We start from the raw sequence: 16,577 nt of genomic DNA on the forward strand, positions 1-16,577 counted from the left end.
CACACAGAGTTTAAGTGAGGGGATGAATAAAGATATTTCAGCAAACAAAACTGACAAGAAAGCAGGGGTAGTAAAACTTACATCAGACAAAATAGACTTTAATACAAAGGCTATAACACACAAAAGACAAAGAAGGGCATAATATAATAAAAGGATCAATGCAAGAGGAGGATATTACACTATTTAACATATATGCACCCAATACAGGAGCACCTAAATATATTAAGAAAATACTAACAGACATAACAGGAGAAATCAACAATAACACAGTAATAGTAAGGGACTTTAACACCCCACTTACATCAATGGACAGACCATCCAGACAGAAAATCAATAAGGCAACACAAGAGACCAATTGGACTTAGTAGATATCTACAGGACAAAAACAGCACAGTACATCCAAAAACAGCACAGTACAAATTCTTTTCAAGTGCACATGGAATGTTCTCCAGCGAAGATCACGTGCTAGGCCACAAAACAAGTCTCAACTAATTTAAGAGGACAGAAATTATATCAAGCATTTTTTTTCCAAGCACAACAGTATAAAACTAGAAATCAATTACAGATAGAAAAATGGGAAAAGAACAAACACATAGAGACTAAACAACATGCTACTAAAAACCAATGGGTCAATGAAGAAATCAAAGAGGAAATCAGAAAATACCTCAAGACAAATGAAAGTGGAAACACAGCACTCCAAAATCTATTAGATGCAGCAAAAACAGTTCTAATAGAGAAGTTTATGGCAATACAGGCCTTCCTCAAGAAACAAGAAACATGTGAAATAAACAACCTAACCTACCACCAAAAGTAATTAGAACAAACAAAGCCCAAAATCAGCAGAAGGAAGGAAATAATAGGATCAGAAAGAAAGAAATAATACAGAGATATAAAAAAACAATAGAAAAGATCAATGAAACCCAGGAGCTGTTTTTTTTGAAATGATAAGCAAAATTGATAAACCATTAGCCAGGCTTGCCAAGAAGAAAAGAGGATACAAATAAACAAAATAAGAAATGAAAAAGGAGAAATAACAACTGATACCACAGAGATACAAAAAAGCCATAAGAGAATACTACAAATAGTTATACACCAACAAACTACACAACCTAGAAGAAATGGACAGATTTCTAAAAACATACAATCTGCCAAGACTGAATCAAGAAGAAACAGATGATTTGAACAGACTGATCACCAGCAGTGAAATTGAATTTGTAATAAGAAAACTACCAGCAAACAAAAGTCCAGGACTGGGCAGCTTCACGTGGGAATTCTACCAAACATATAAAGAAGAGCTAATACCTATCCTTCTCAAACTATTCCAAAAATTGAAAAGGATGGAATACTCCCCAAATTCATTCTATGAGGCTGCCATTACCCTGATGCCAAAACCAGACAAGACATTATAAAAAGAGAAAATTACAGGCCAATATTTTTGATTAATACAGATGCAAATATCCTGAATTAAATATTAGCAAACTGAATCCAACAATCTATAAAAAGGATCATACACCATGATCAAGATGGATTTATTCCAGGGATGAAAGGATGGTTCAATATTTGCAAATCAATCAATATGATACACCACATTAACAAAAGGAAGGATACAAATCACATGTTCATCTCAGTAGATGCAGAAAAAGCAATTGAAAAAATTCAACATCCATTCATGATAAAAACTCTCATCAAAATGGGTACAGAGGGAACATATCTCAACATAATAAAGGCCATTTATGACAAATCCACAGCTAACATCATACTCAAAGGTGAAAAGCTGAAAGCCTTTCCTCTAAATTCAGGAACAAGACAAAGATGCCCACTCTTGCCACTTCTAGTATTGAAAGACCTAGCCACAGCAATCAGATAAGACAAAGAAATAAATTCAAATTGGAAGGGAAGAAGTCAAACCGCCACTATTTACAGATGACATGATACTTTTTATAGAAAAACCAAAAGTCTCTACCCCAAAACTATTAGAACTAATGAATTCAGCAAAGTTGCAGGATACAGATTAACATACAGAAATGTGTTGCTTTTCTATACACCAATAATGAATTATCAGAAAGAGAGAGTGAAAAATAATCTAAGATCACATCAAAAAGAATAAAATACCTGGGAATAAACTCAACCAAGGAAATGAAAAACCTATACTCTGAAAACTATAAAACACTGACGAATGAAACTGAAGATGATACAAAGAAATGGAAAGATATCCCATGCTCTTGGATTGGAAGAATTAATATTGTTTAAATGGCCATACCACTGAAAGCAATCTACAGATTTAATACAATCTCTATCAAAATACCCATGACATTTTCCACAAAATTAGAACAAATAATCCTAAAATTCATATGAGAACACAAAAGACCTTGAGTTGCCAAAACAATCTTGAGAAAAAAGAACAAAACTGGAGGTATCACCCTCACAGACTTCAGACTCTACAACAAAGCTACAGTAATCAAAACAGCATGGTAACAACAACAAAAAAAACCCAGCATGGTACTGGCACATAGACACGTAGATCAATGGAACAGAATAGAGAGCCCACACCTAGGTTAATTAATCTATGACAAAGGAGGCAAGAATACGCAATGGAGAAAAGACAGTCTCTTCAATAAGAGGTGCTAGGAAAATTGGACAGCTACATGTAAAACAATGAGATTAGAACATTTCCTTACACCATGTATAAAAATAAAATCAAAATGGATTAAAGACCTAAATGTAAGACCTAAAACTCCTAGAAGAGAATGTAGGCAGAACACTCTGACATAAATCGTAGCAATACTTTTTTTGGATCTGTCTCTTAAGGAAAAAGAAATAAAAGCAAAAATAAACAAATGGGACAAATGGGATCTAATTAAACTTAAAAACTTTTGCACAGCAAAGGAAACCATAAACAAAATAAAAAGACAACCTATGGAATGGGAGAAAATATTTGCAAATGATATTACCAAAAGGGGTTACTATCCAAAATACATAAACAACTCGTACAACTCAGTATCAAAAAAAACAAAACACCCAATCAAAAAATAGGCAGAAGACCTGAATAGACATTTTTGCAAAGAAGACATACAGATGGCTAATAGGCACATGAAGAGATGCTCAACACTGATGATTATTACAGAAACGCAAATCAAGACAACAATGATACCATCTCATACGTGTCAGAATGGCTATCATCAAAAAGTCTACAAATAACAAATGTTGGTGAGGATGTGGAGAAAAGGAAACCCTTGTACACTGTTGGTGAGAATGTAAATCGGTGCAGCCACTATGGAAAAGGGTAATGTGGGTTCCTCAAAAAACTAAAAATAGAACTACTACATGATCTAATAATTCCTGTACTGGGTATATAGCCAAAGAAAATGAAAACACTAATTTGAAAAGATACATGCACCCCAACGTTCATGGCAACATTATTTACAATAGCCAAGATAAGGAAGCAATCTAAGTATCCATCAATAGACAAATGGATAACGAAGATGTGATACACACACACACACACACACACACACACATTTGCGTGCACACACACAATGGAATATTACTCAGCCACAAAAAAGAATGAAATTCTGCCATCTGTTGGAACGTGGATGACCCTAGAGGGTATTATGCTTAGTGAAATAAGTCAGACAGAGAAAAAAAAATACTGTATGATATCACTTACATATGGAATTCAAAAAATAATACAAATGAATGTATATAGCAAAACAGACTCACAGATATAGAAAACTAACTAGTAGTTACCAGTGGATAAAGGGAAGAGGCGGGATGATAGGGGTCAAGGATTAAGAGATACAAACCACTAGTATAAAACAGATAAGCAACATGAATATATATTTCAGCACAGGGAATTATAGCCATTATCTTGTAATAACTTTTAATGGAGTATAATCTGTAAGAATACTGAATCACTATGCTGTACATGTGAAACTAATATAATATTGTAAATGAATTACGCTTCAATTTAAAAAGAATAATTAAAAAGTAAACCCACTCTTTGTTATTTCCCATGATGTAGGAAAGCTATGCTGTGAAAAACGTCCGAAGTAATACTAGAAAGTAAAACAATTCTGACATAAAGTTAAAACATTTTACATCATAGGTATATTCCTAGTTATCCTGATTGAACTAATGCTAAATATAAAATGAGAATCACATCAGTCAAGTGTAGTTAGAAATAATGGGTGGTAGAGAAAAACTACCAATGACTTACAAAGCGGATAATCCACAGTTGAATAATTGAGAGATGATTTGATATCAGATCCAGATCAATGACTCTATGGAGAGTGAATCCTACTTTATTTCACAAAATATTTATTTTTGATAAATTGTATGGTGTTCTTTAATGCTAGTTTAAAAAAGTCTCTTCATTAAGGTGAATGTTTTGAGGGTTAATAAAAAAGTGAAAGCTAATTTTTAAGAAGTTACTAAATGAAAAAGTGTTTCTTACTTAAACTAATATGTAATCCCCAGCTAATTCTGTGATTTTAAAAATTCTGTGATAATTTAAAATAAACTTGTATTTTAACTCCTTTATCTCAGAAGGAACTTTATAGGTATGAGATACTCACCTAAAAGTGCATTTTTTCCATGATCATCTGGTAGAAATCGCTTGTCTACAGCACACACTAGGATGTGTTCAGGAAGATTGGGAGACTTGGCCCCCACCAGGAGGAATCCTGCTGGGATGTCGATTTGTTCCATACACAGAGATACCAAACGCAAATCCTTTCCTGCTTGACAAAAACCTACAAACCAGTAAAAAAGGACACAGTGGAATGTTTAGAGAGTTTATAACTCCTCATCACCCATTTGGAGAGCTGATTACCTGTGGGAATCACTATTAAGGACTAAATTTAAAGTCCATGTACTCCAACCAAAGACACATCTATCATATATGCTCCTCTGAGCAGAGCTAAAAAGACAGAGACACTAAAAGGAGGTATTTCCAACTGTTTTAGCCAACACTGATGACTTTATATTTTCTGATCCACAAGTAAGCAAATGATAAATACACAGCAAACTCTGAAAAACATGGAATTTTTATGTGCACATAATATAGTATTTTTACTTTCAATGCAAATTCACTTCTCTAAATGGAGACAATCATAGAACACAGATGTTCTCCATTTCATATAGGAAGAGACTGAAGCTCCGAGTTTGGTGAATCATAAATGAATGGATCAGAACTAGAACTCAGAACTGTTTAGGTTACTTGCACTAGGTAAGACATGACAAAACCTTACATATCAATTTACATTCCCACCAATACTGCAAGAGGGTTCCCTTTTCTCCACACCCTCTCCAGCATTCATTGTTTGTAGATTTTTTGATGATGACCAGTTTAAAAAAAAAAACCACCTTACATAACCACTTTGTAACCATAATGTATTACATTAATTCATTAGTTCATCATTTATTAAAAATGATTTGCAACAGATGCTGTCCTAGGCCTGGGGATAGAGCTGAACAAAGTATACCTTCCTCTAAGAACTCACTTGTAGTCAATTAGAAGAATGTATAAGGAACTGATAATTACAAAACAATATTACAGAGGACAGCTATGTTCTGCTACAAAGCACCAATCTCCACATCTTCTGGGAAATGATTCCCACCACTCTAGTTATGTGATTTCCCTGGACAGCTGTGATATTCCAGATTGAGCTGGAGCTGGCACCCAGTTCAAGATGGGCCACTGGAATATCCCACCTTTCTGGTCATGGCTGATCAGTCCAGGTGTGGGTACCCGACATAAACCAGGACAATGGAAGATGGACACCTAACTCTCACACACAAACCTGAGGAGACCACCATCATTATTACCCAATACAAAGTGCGCCAGAACCACGCTAGGTTCTCCCAGCATCAATTCATATTATGATGTTAACCAAATGCCAAGAAACAGTTGGATGCCATCAGTTAGTATATGAGAAATAAAAAGAAAACAACATCCAAACATTGTATGAAGCTATGGTGCATAGGAATCTGCTGTATGGTCTGGATAATTAAACCTCAAAAGCAGACACAATGAATTACAAAAAGCAAGAAATCAAAGACTAGAATGATAAAGACACTGGGCTTCAACCATTTCAAGCTTGTAGATCCCCTTTTAACATTAAAAAATTCAAATGTAACTTCTAGTGTTCACAAATTGAGAAAAATAATATCAAAATGTTATTGTGAACTCTAACAATTTAAATGAATCTGTATTTTATTATTCACAATATCATCTATATTTATTTGGACAATAGTCATTTATACATGAGTCATATTATTTATTCAGTTTACAAACATACTTTGGAGCCTATAGATACATAGAACCCTTAAAAAAATCTGCTGTCCCCACCCCCATTAAGGGACAAAACTCACAGGTTTGAAAGTTGGGAGATGATGATGACGATGATGATACTAGTGGCAGTTAAAATTTATGGAGTGCTTAACATAAGACAGGTACAGTGCTAAACACTGCAGAGATTTTCTCATTTAATTCTGTCAACAACTCTAGCTAGTTATCACTATCTCTTTTTCATATATGGAGAAAATGAGGCTCAGAAAGGTGAGAGTATTTGTCCAAGGTTACAGAATGAGTCCCATAATGTCCAGTGATGTAAGACATGGAAACTTTGCTATATAAGAACAGGTAAAAAGCTTATTATTCAACTTGGCCAAAAAAAGCACTTAAGAATAGTTATAATCCAGAGCTAAAACCTGGAGGGGTGAACACAGACTTTTTCATGAAATTCTGAAATACTAAATCTAGGGGCATTTTAAAGTCTTAAAAGGAGCATTAATTTTTTTAATCAAAGGAATTATTAATTTGTGTAGAGACAGTAAACTTAGAAACATATCTCCCCTAGGAGGTAGCACCTTTATTATGACTTTCTCCAAAAGGCAAAACATAAAATACCCTCCCAAATGGTGTAGAAAATTCAATGATGAGAGGTTTATGATTACCTATTGATGGAAACAGGATGCTTGAGGAGCTTTCTCTGTCACTAAGTAGTAGTACTACAACCTTTCTAAACTTTCAGTCATTCCATAATAGAAAGAATAGACAAGTCTGTACCAAGTTGCAAATTATCACAAGCTTTTTAGAACATCAGAGCTATATGGAACCTCAAGGTCATCTGATAACAGGATTTTCCAACAAGTAGTTATCAAAATCCCAGCGATTCATAAAGGTATTCCATGATACTTGGGAACTATAAGTGAAACTAAAATAGATAACATTACCAATTTCTGAAAACTAATAAAATAATTATTCTAATATCCTACTTTCACTTTATCATTATTATTATTTTTAATATATTTATTTATTTATTTTTGGCTGCATTGGGTCTTAGTTGCTGTGTGTGGGCTTTCTCTAGTTTTGTCGAGTGGGGATTACTCTTTGTTGCAGTGCACAGGCTTCTCATTACGGTGGTTTCTCTTGTTGTGGAGCACGGGTTCTAGGGCACACGGGCTTCAGTAGTTGTGGTTCGCGGGCTCTAGAGCACAGGCTCAGTAGTTGTGGTGCACAGGCTTAGTTGCTCCGCGGCATGTGGGATCTTCCTGGACCAGGGCTCAAACCTGTGTCCCCTGCATTGGCAGGTGGATTGTAACCATTGCACCACCAGGGAAGTCCCTAATATCCACTTTTAAAACAGAATGTTCTAAGTGCTTTCCATGCTACACATGTAGAGGTAGTGGAAATCAGCTGAACGAACTCAGGACTCACTCAGCTGAACCCCATATCAATGTGTGGTTTTGATTATTACACATTTAAAAATTGATTTTATTATCAGTCACATGTATTGATGTGTTGCTTAATTTATATACCCATAATGGGCTGTTGGCTAATAATGGGAAGCTTAGAGAACACGGATTTGATGGACACAGTCATTTTATAAATGTACCTAACATGCTCTCTGCTAGATATGAAAGTTATATTCAACCCTAAACCCCACTCATCAAATTATAAAGTTACATAAAATGGGGCTTCCCTGGTGGTGCAGTGGTTGAGAGTCCGCCTGCCGATGCAGGGGACATGAGTTCGTGCCCCGGTCTGGGAAGATGCCACATGCCGCAGAGCGGCTGGGCCCGTGAGCCATTGCTGCTGAGCCTGCGCGTCCCGAGCCTCTGCTCCGCAACGGGAGAGGCCACAACAGTGAGAGGCCCGCGTACCGCAAAATATATATATATATATATATATATATAATGCACCAATATGTTTCTGGGGCACCAAAAAAAAAAAAAGTAATGATAAGGTAAAATTTTAGTGATTATAATCCAATTTGGCTTTTCATGTAAGAGGGAAAAGGCTACCTCTTTCAGCAGCATGTTATTTGTAGAGAAATTCTGCAAACAAAAGCCTGAAACATTTTCATCACGTAGAGCAAAAATTATAAAAATAAATTAGTACATCCTTTTAATCCTAAAACATACAAACCCCAAAATTTGGGTATTAAAAGTAGATTTTGAAAAAAAAAAAAAAAAGTAGATTTTGACTCTTTTTTTGATACTGGGAAATATTTAAATACACTTGGCCCCCCTTCTCCACCCCCCCAAAAGTATAACATTTTATTTTTGAATTTGTCAACAAAACATGCTTTTCCTTACACAACCAATTTAAAGTAAATTAAACATCAATGATTGAAAGATAAAATGTAGGCAATATTTTCTCATGCATGAATAATAATATACTAATCTAAAATAAATATTTTCTACTTAAAATCTATTCTTTATCACATGCCATATAGTGACAGAATTCGTTTTTAAATTCCTAAGGGGTTCAAAAGATTATGTATTACTATAAGAGAGATTTGTGAGTCAAAGATTGGGTAACACTAATCTATCCCAATCTCTTTAGTATGTAAATGAGGAAGCTAGGGCCCATAAAGGTTAAGAAAACAGCCCAAGGTCAAATACCCAGCAACCCATCAAGTTGGGACCCAGGTCTCTTGACTCCAGGTTACAGTCTCCTTCGTCCTCGTTAATATCGCTCTGACTCACAGAATGCTTCACCTTCCCTGGTCTGATGTAGGACCCTCTCCTATAGCTTCTTCCTTGCCTATCCTTGCTGAGTCTCATCACTCAAATTTCCAGGCTGAATCCTGGGGGGTACTTGACACAGTAGCCCCTGCCAGCCATGGGCTGTGTCAGCATCCACCTCTCTCACACCTGCTGATGAATCCTTAAAACTCATGGTTTTGCAAGTTCCAAAGGTGTCCCTTGATTAGAGAGTGAAATTTCTGATGAGCTTTCTCAAAGCAATACATTGCAGCCAAAGGGAGATTAAGGGGGAAAAGTACAATTTCAGTTTTGGGCTAAACAGGGATAGAGTAGAGAAGACACAGTCAGTGTGGAAAATATCTGAAGAAAGCAGGATTTTCTCTGGAAGAAAGATGATTTCAGAGTGATTTCTGTGGTATAATGAAAACTACACAGTCCACTCAAATTAAGAAGCACAAAGGGGCTTCCCTGGTGGAGCAGTGGTTGAGAGTCTGCCTGCCGATGCAGGGGACACGGGTTCGTGCCCCGGACCGGGAAGATCCCACATGCCGCGGAGCGGCTAGGCCCGTGAGCTATGGCCGCTGAGCCTGCGCGTCCGGAGCCTGTGCTCCGCAATGGGAGAGGCCACAACGGTGAGAGGCCCGCATACCACAAAAAAAAGAAAAGAAGCACAAATCGCTTTCAGTGCTACAGCATTTGAAGGTTTTCCCATTTATGATATGAGGACACCTAGAGGTGAAAAGTAATAATTATTAATGACGATTCTAGGAGAAGAACGTTTTTCTCATAGAAGGAGGAAGCAAACCTCCTCTTAAAATTTTTTTTCAGAAAGTGCTTGTGACAATGAAAAGAGAAAATGTCCTATTTTATCCTAAAAAGAAAACCGTAATCATGGGAGCATATAAAAGGGGCACAGGAACCAACTGAAATTGCTACCAATGGCCAAAACTGGAAAAATTGGAGAAAAAAATAAAATAAAGTAGTATTGGATTATAACCCAAAACATAAAATAAATATTCATAAGTGTATAATGATATAAATAAATAACTATAAATTAATAAATGAGGGAGAAGAGACAAATTTCCATGCAGTAGAATTCCGAATAATGTATTAGATACTCTGCCCTCAAGATGTGGAGCATAACTCCGTATTCCTTAAGTGTGGGCTGAGTGCAGTGACTTTCTTCCACAGTATGGTAATGGGGGTGGGGTGGGGGGAGAGAGGAGATAACACTATCTCAGCCAGGTGATCAAGGTCAACATCAATAGTCATAAATCATGTTGATAGTACGTACCCTTGATATAGTATGATGAAAATGGCACTTTACCTCTGTGATCTTCCTCCCCCAAACCCATAACCCCAGTCTAATCAGGAGAAAAACATCAGACAAACTCCTATAGAAGGTCTGCTAGAATATACCTGACCTATAATCCTGAAAACTGTCAGGGTCAGCCAAAACGAGGGAAGTCTGAGAAACTGTCACAGCCAAGAGGAGCCTAAGGAGACATAACAACTAAATCTAATGTAGTATCCTAGATGGGATTCTGGAATAGAAAGAGGACATTAGGTAGAAACTAAAGAACACAAATAAACTATGGACTTTCATTATTACTAAAATTACTAGGAATGTGACATGCTGACAATAGGGCAAACTGTGGGGATATATAGCAACTGTAGTATTTTAGCAATTTTTCTGTAAATCTAAATCTGTTCTTAAAGTCTAACAAAGAACAGACTTGTGGTTGTCAAGGAACGGGGAGGGATGGATTGGGAGTATGGGGTTAGCAGATGCAAATTATACGTAGAATGGATAAACAACAAGGTCCTACTGTATAGCACAGGGAACTGTACTCAGTATCTTGTGATAAACCATAATGGAAAAGAATATATATGTGTGTGTGTATATATATATATATATGTATAACTGAATCACTTTGCTGTACAGCAGAAATTAACACATCATTATAAATAAACTACACTTAAATTTTTTTTAAAGTCCATTTTTAAAATGTCCTGTTTTACCTTCTTGCCTTCCAGTTAATCACCAGCACAAGCCACACAGGTGATTTAACTAAGAGGAAAGAGAATAGATGAGAAAGAAAAGGCAAGGCTGAGTCCGGGAACAGGGTCACGAAGAAATCAATCCAATGCCAGAAATGGTTGCAAAGTCAAGGAAAATTTCCTGAGTTCACTTTGTAGTTAGTTTGAGAATATGCTCACAAGGTCTGGACTGTTTCCTCCAAACCTTCGTTCTTGTGATTCAGATCAGCTAATTATATACAAAATATATCATCAGGGATCCCCAGTTAAGAAAAATATATATTATGCAAAGAGCAATATTTAATTTAGTTTTTTAAAAAGATTGAAAATAAGCTCTGTGTGTCTCTAAAGAAGTAGCTAAAGAATCTATGAAATGTGATTATATTTCAAGACCTATAGGACCCAAATATCTGGTGTAGCAGGTAGTTCAATTTCCCCACTATTAGAAATATGTCAGAAAATTAATATAATAAATATTAAATCTCAATTAAAACCTAAGACAAAATAAGAGGTAACCTTATTACTCCTCTCTAGGGTAATTTTAAATTATATCTGAACTAATCCTGAAAGAAAGATAGGATCTTTCTTTTAAAGGCTACTGGAGGACCTGGGGAAAAGTACCCTAAATGTGTGTGGGGGGGTGTAAGCCTATTTACTGTAGTCAAGGAAAGAAAAGTACGTTATGGGGCACACAAATAATTTATTTGACAAACTTGCCCCTACTCTCAAACGCATTTTCTGGGAGTAATACTGACATGCTGCCTTAAAAGCAAGACTCTTGCAGCAAGCGATTTTAATTTTAAAGGGGAGCCATAGTACAGAGCCCTTCTTTGTAAACCTCATCTGCATTTCCTTAATAGCCAAGGTTTTCACTTCACAGAACCAGATTTTGCATTCTCCAATTATCTCCAGCTTGAAGGTTACAGAGTAATCTAAATGGGGGAGGGGAAAGTTTACTGAAACAGCTGTAAACACAAACTAATCAAAGCAGTATTTGGAGGCCTAAAATCTGGCGGCCCTTTACCCCTTTAGACGATCAACTGCCTCCCAGCAGGGTAGGAACCTACCAATAATTTACATAAGAAATTAGCAACCAGATTTTACATCTGAATGGCACCCCCAGAAGCCCATGGGGTGTTAAGTATCTGCTTATCTAAATTGCCTCTAAAAATAGCTTTACCTTCCTTTAAGTCTTAGGAGTCTTAGGTAAATAGAGGATTTCCCATGAAGAGGAGGTGGTATGCTGAAACAAATCCAGGCACGGTATTGCTCTATTTCACTGTCATTTTCATAAGGAAAAATTCAGGGCTGTTCTGCCTTTGAGAGAGAGGACTCTTTGAACTACCTTAGAATGAGCCAAGCTGGAAGAGCTATGGGCAAACTATAAACTATCAAATTATGAACTAATTAGAAATCAGGCTGGGATGGCCAGAAAACAGCACCGTATGCCACTAAATGGAGGTATAAGTGAGTATAATTTAAGTTGTTACATCACCAAAACCATGAAATACTGAAAACATTTTATGTAGGATTTTCTTTTTAAAAGTGTGGTTAAAGCCTTGGTAGAAGAGGAAGTTGAAGATAAAGTGGGATTATCAAAATATGTTCATTTTAATCTTCTAGAGGTAACAGTATACTGGATGAATTTTCAAAATATATGGAAAAGGTAAATATTAAAACACCTGATATCTCTGTAATTGTTTTGAGAGTGGAACAGAAAGACGTAGAAAGAGAGATCACTAAAATAAAGTTTCTGAAAGAGTCACATTCTTGCAGGAAGCACCTGGAGCATTGAAAAAGTCCTGAGCTAGGTCTAGGCTTGCCTCTGCCACATACCATCTCAGAGAAGTCATTCAATTGCTGTGAATCTCAGTCTCTTCATCTACAAGATGGGGTGATAATGCTTGTCTTTCTTAATAGACACCTGCTATGAAATCACAGGCAATAATGTGAGTGAAAGCATAATCATTCCTCATTCCTTTCTGTAATTACTGGTTTCCAGCCTTGAGCACCCCATGCAATGATTGGAAACTAGCCAGACAATATTAGAGGAATTGGAAAAAAAAAAAAAAAAGGCAACCCACCATCTGTAGTGCAAGACCCTTCGGGGGCAGGTTTTTGTGAATAGGGAATTGGTGGGCTATTTGAATCAGACATTTCTTCATCATCTTCGTCATCTTCCATTTCATTTACTGTTAGATTGTTAGAAAAATCCAGGCTTCCATTTTGAGTGTAGCGGTGTACCAAATCTTTATCCAGATCCTCCACCTTGGGTTTTACATCTGGGTAAGCAAATAAATCATAGCTAACTTAATAAAAATGCTTGTGGGAAAATAACCAAAAGAAAAATTCATAGTTCTGAAAAATATCTGAGGACAGGGAGACTGGCATTGACTAACATTTATTAACCCATTTATTTCAGATACCCCCAGATTTGGAGATCCCACTTCTATTAAAAGGAGTCTAGAAATGTGTGGGATTGAGAAACTTACCTGCAGATGAGAAAGGATGCTGGTCAGGGTCCAAGTAAAGCTGGGAAAAAATTGGTCGTGGTACCACACTACTACATCTGAGAGAGGCTTCTATGGAGTTGTGGAGAGCTTCTTCAAATCGAGCAGATTTCAGTTGCCCAGCATATGAATTCCCCATGGTCTACACTACCTCCCAAGGAAAAAGAGAAAGGAGAAAATTGATACAATTAGAGGGCCATATGTCTGCAAAGTACACAGATAGCTGATATAAACTATACCCATATATCCTAAGATTGGAACTATATGAACTTTACCTATATTTCTTGAGACAACTTATCAATTTATCTGTTACACCACTTTTGCTTCTTGTCTTTAGAATCCAAAGGGGCTTTCAAAAAGCCCCTTTAAGGGATCTTGTATCTGAGGATCAAACCATAATAAGTGCTTTAAGTGACGGTTCTCCAACTAGTAAATCAAGATTGACCTGTCAGTCGTGAAGCTCAGCATGGTGACAATGGGGCCACACCTTCTTAAACTGGTGGGCTGCCAAAACCCCATAGGAACACTATCAGTGGTTTCAGAGTAAATATCAAATTACTTCTCTCTCTACTAAGATCTTATTACCCTAGGAGGGAAAAAGAGTCTTCTCTGGAAAAAAAAATAAAAGCTTTATGATAATACATTTGACAAATTCCTGAAAGCAAGATTTGAGCCTTTTAAAATTCAAAGAACTTGTTCATGTATTATTAGTATTTATTTAAAAAACAATGTTATTTCTTTTGCTTAGTTTGAATCACAGTCTTATTTGGGACCCTTTAGTAAAGTACAGAACAAGAAGTTTTGAAGCAATCGCCTTTATTTCTCATCACTAGATACAAAAACTTCCATATATATCAATAATAACTAAATTTATTGGGTGCTAAATGTTGGCTATGCTAACGGTTGGTCTGAGGTCCCCAAGACGCTTTCTGGGTTCCATGAGGTCAAAACTCTTTTCAACCTATTATTAGGATATCATTTGCCTTTTTCATTCTCATTCTTTCATACGTTCACAGTGGAATTTTCCAGAGGCTATATGATGTGTGATATTACAACAGATTGAATGCAGAAGCAGACAGACTACTCTTTTCACTAACTTTTTTTTTGGGAAATACAGTTATTTTTCATGTTATTTATGTTGCTATATAATGGGCTTATGGATAATTTTTTAAATTAATAAATACTTTGAAATTTTCTTAATTCTAATAAATATAATATACATAAACAAAACTCAATCATTTTTAGGAGTATAAAGGGGTTATGAGATGAAAAGTCTGAGAACTGTTGGGCTAGACAGTATACCAAGCACTTCCCCAAAATTAATTTATTTAATCCTCAGTATTCTGAAGTAGGTATGACCTCTTCCCACTTCATAAATGAAAAAACTGAGGCTTGGAGAAGCCAAGTGACTTGCCCACTATCACCCCACTGGTAAAGGTCAGAACCAGGACTCAATATCTAGATGACAAATCTTGCACTCCTAGAGGATGGGCTCAACTTGGGTAAATCCCATTTCAAGAAACACAATTTTGAGAATATCTTAGCTCCACTTTCCCCATCAAGGAGAGGGGCAGATATTAAATTTCATCTGTATCTCCAACTCTGACTGACTCCCTGGAGGACTATTTGAGAGGACCCTGAGCATGCATCAGGCTCAGCAGGTAAAGGGAGCCAAGATCCATTAGTGATGACCCATGAGCAGAGAAGGGCTGATGCATACCACATCTCAACCCTCCTCTCAGATTTCCTAGATCACACAAAGGAGCTCCATAGGAGATTTTGGTGGCCCTGAACTGCTTCTACATATAGCAAAGGAGGCTTCTTAACATGATTTCTGGTAGCAGTGAATAGTATACAGAGATTCCCATCAGAGGGTCTCAGTTTATCAAAGCTTTGTTGGAGATTCCTATGATTTGGAGGAAAAGCTGTAATCATATTTTGACAACCTTTCTCAAAGTAGGTAATAAGAAACCAAATGCCATGGATTTAAATTACTAGTTCCTCTTCACAAGAAAAAAACATTTTGTAACTATGTGAGGTGATGGATGTTAACTAAACTAATTGTAGTAATAATTTTGTAATATATACACATATCAAATAGTTATGTTGTACGCCTAAAACTAATACACGTTATATATAAGTTACATACCAGTAAAACTGGAAAAAATAAATTACTAGGTTCTTTCTTATAATAAGTACATACACAAAAGTATACATATAATACCCAATTCAAAGTTGTAAGTGGCAGAAAATCAACAAAGCCCGTCAAATGAAATTTTCCTGAAATACCAAGTTTTTGCCCAAGCTTCTAAAACCCCACCAGTACAACTATAAACATTTAATTTTTCTAAAGCAATTTATTTTTCAACAGAACCACGCATAATCAAAACAGGGTGCGGGTTGGAAGAGAAATATGCTGTGTCTCTAGTTTATGCATCTAAGTCAAAATTGAATAGCCATTTTACCTTTCTTCCTTGTTGAAGGGAGCAAAATACCAGGAACTAGCACTGTCAACCATGGGATTTTTTATTCGTGGAGAACAATGGAATAACTTCAAAGGTGGACCTTTAGCCTTTCTCCAGAGCACCAAATGCCTAGAAATCTTGCCTCTTCTTCATCTATTACCTGCTCAACAAATTATCTTCCTTTCATCATTGAAAACCTACATTCTCCAAGAGATCTTTTTAGTTGAATAAAGAAGTGCCCAATTATACATGGAAGATTGCTTGATCTCAATCCCTTCAATTTAAGCATAGTTTAAGGAGTAATGTGACAGCTACATCAAATGAATATTGTGCTGATTAAAATATTAAAGTAACATAAACATGGGTGATCCAGTTTCACCACCAGAAAACATACACATAATCCTACAAGAGCATAATCCTGAGCAATACTCAGATGAAGCCAACAGGAAGTACCCATGGAACAGCCTTGGGAGAGTAAAAAGAAGGGGCTGACTATCCTAGATGAAAACATAACTGAGCAGTTTTAAAAATGATAATGATAAGGTGAAGAATGACAGAACTGACCCCA

The 16,577-nt window shown here is 36.3% G+C and overlaps 1 protein-coding gene across 3 annotated transcripts in view; it reads right to left on the minus strand.

Annotated features, from left to right (window-relative positions):
• Positions 1–13,683, minus strand: part of GREB1L (GREB1 like retinoic acid receptor coactivator) — a 118,905-nt gene extending 105,222 nt beyond the window's left edge. For all 3 annotated transcript variants that reach the window (XM_065889720.1, XM_065889719.1, XM_065889718.1), the window contains exons 1-3: positions 13,527–13,683; positions 13,119–13,316; positions 4,575–4,751 (exon numbers count right to left, since the gene is read on the minus strand). In XM_065889720.1, the coding sequence (XP_065745792.1) occupies positions 4,575–4,751; positions 13,119–13,316; positions 13,527–13,683 (532 nt within the window). The remainder of the gene's footprint in view (positions 1–4,574; positions 4,752–13,118; positions 13,317–13,526) is intronic.
• Positions 13,684–16,577: the final 2,894 nt, after the last annotated feature.

The sequence above is a fragment of the Phocoena phocoena genome, chromosome 13 (genome assembly GCF_963924675.1).
Source record: "Phocoena phocoena chromosome 13, mPhoPho1.1, whole genome shotgun sequence".
Lineage (NCBI taxonomy): Eukaryota > Metazoa > Chordata > Mammalia > Artiodactyla > Phocoenidae > Phocoena > Phocoena phocoena.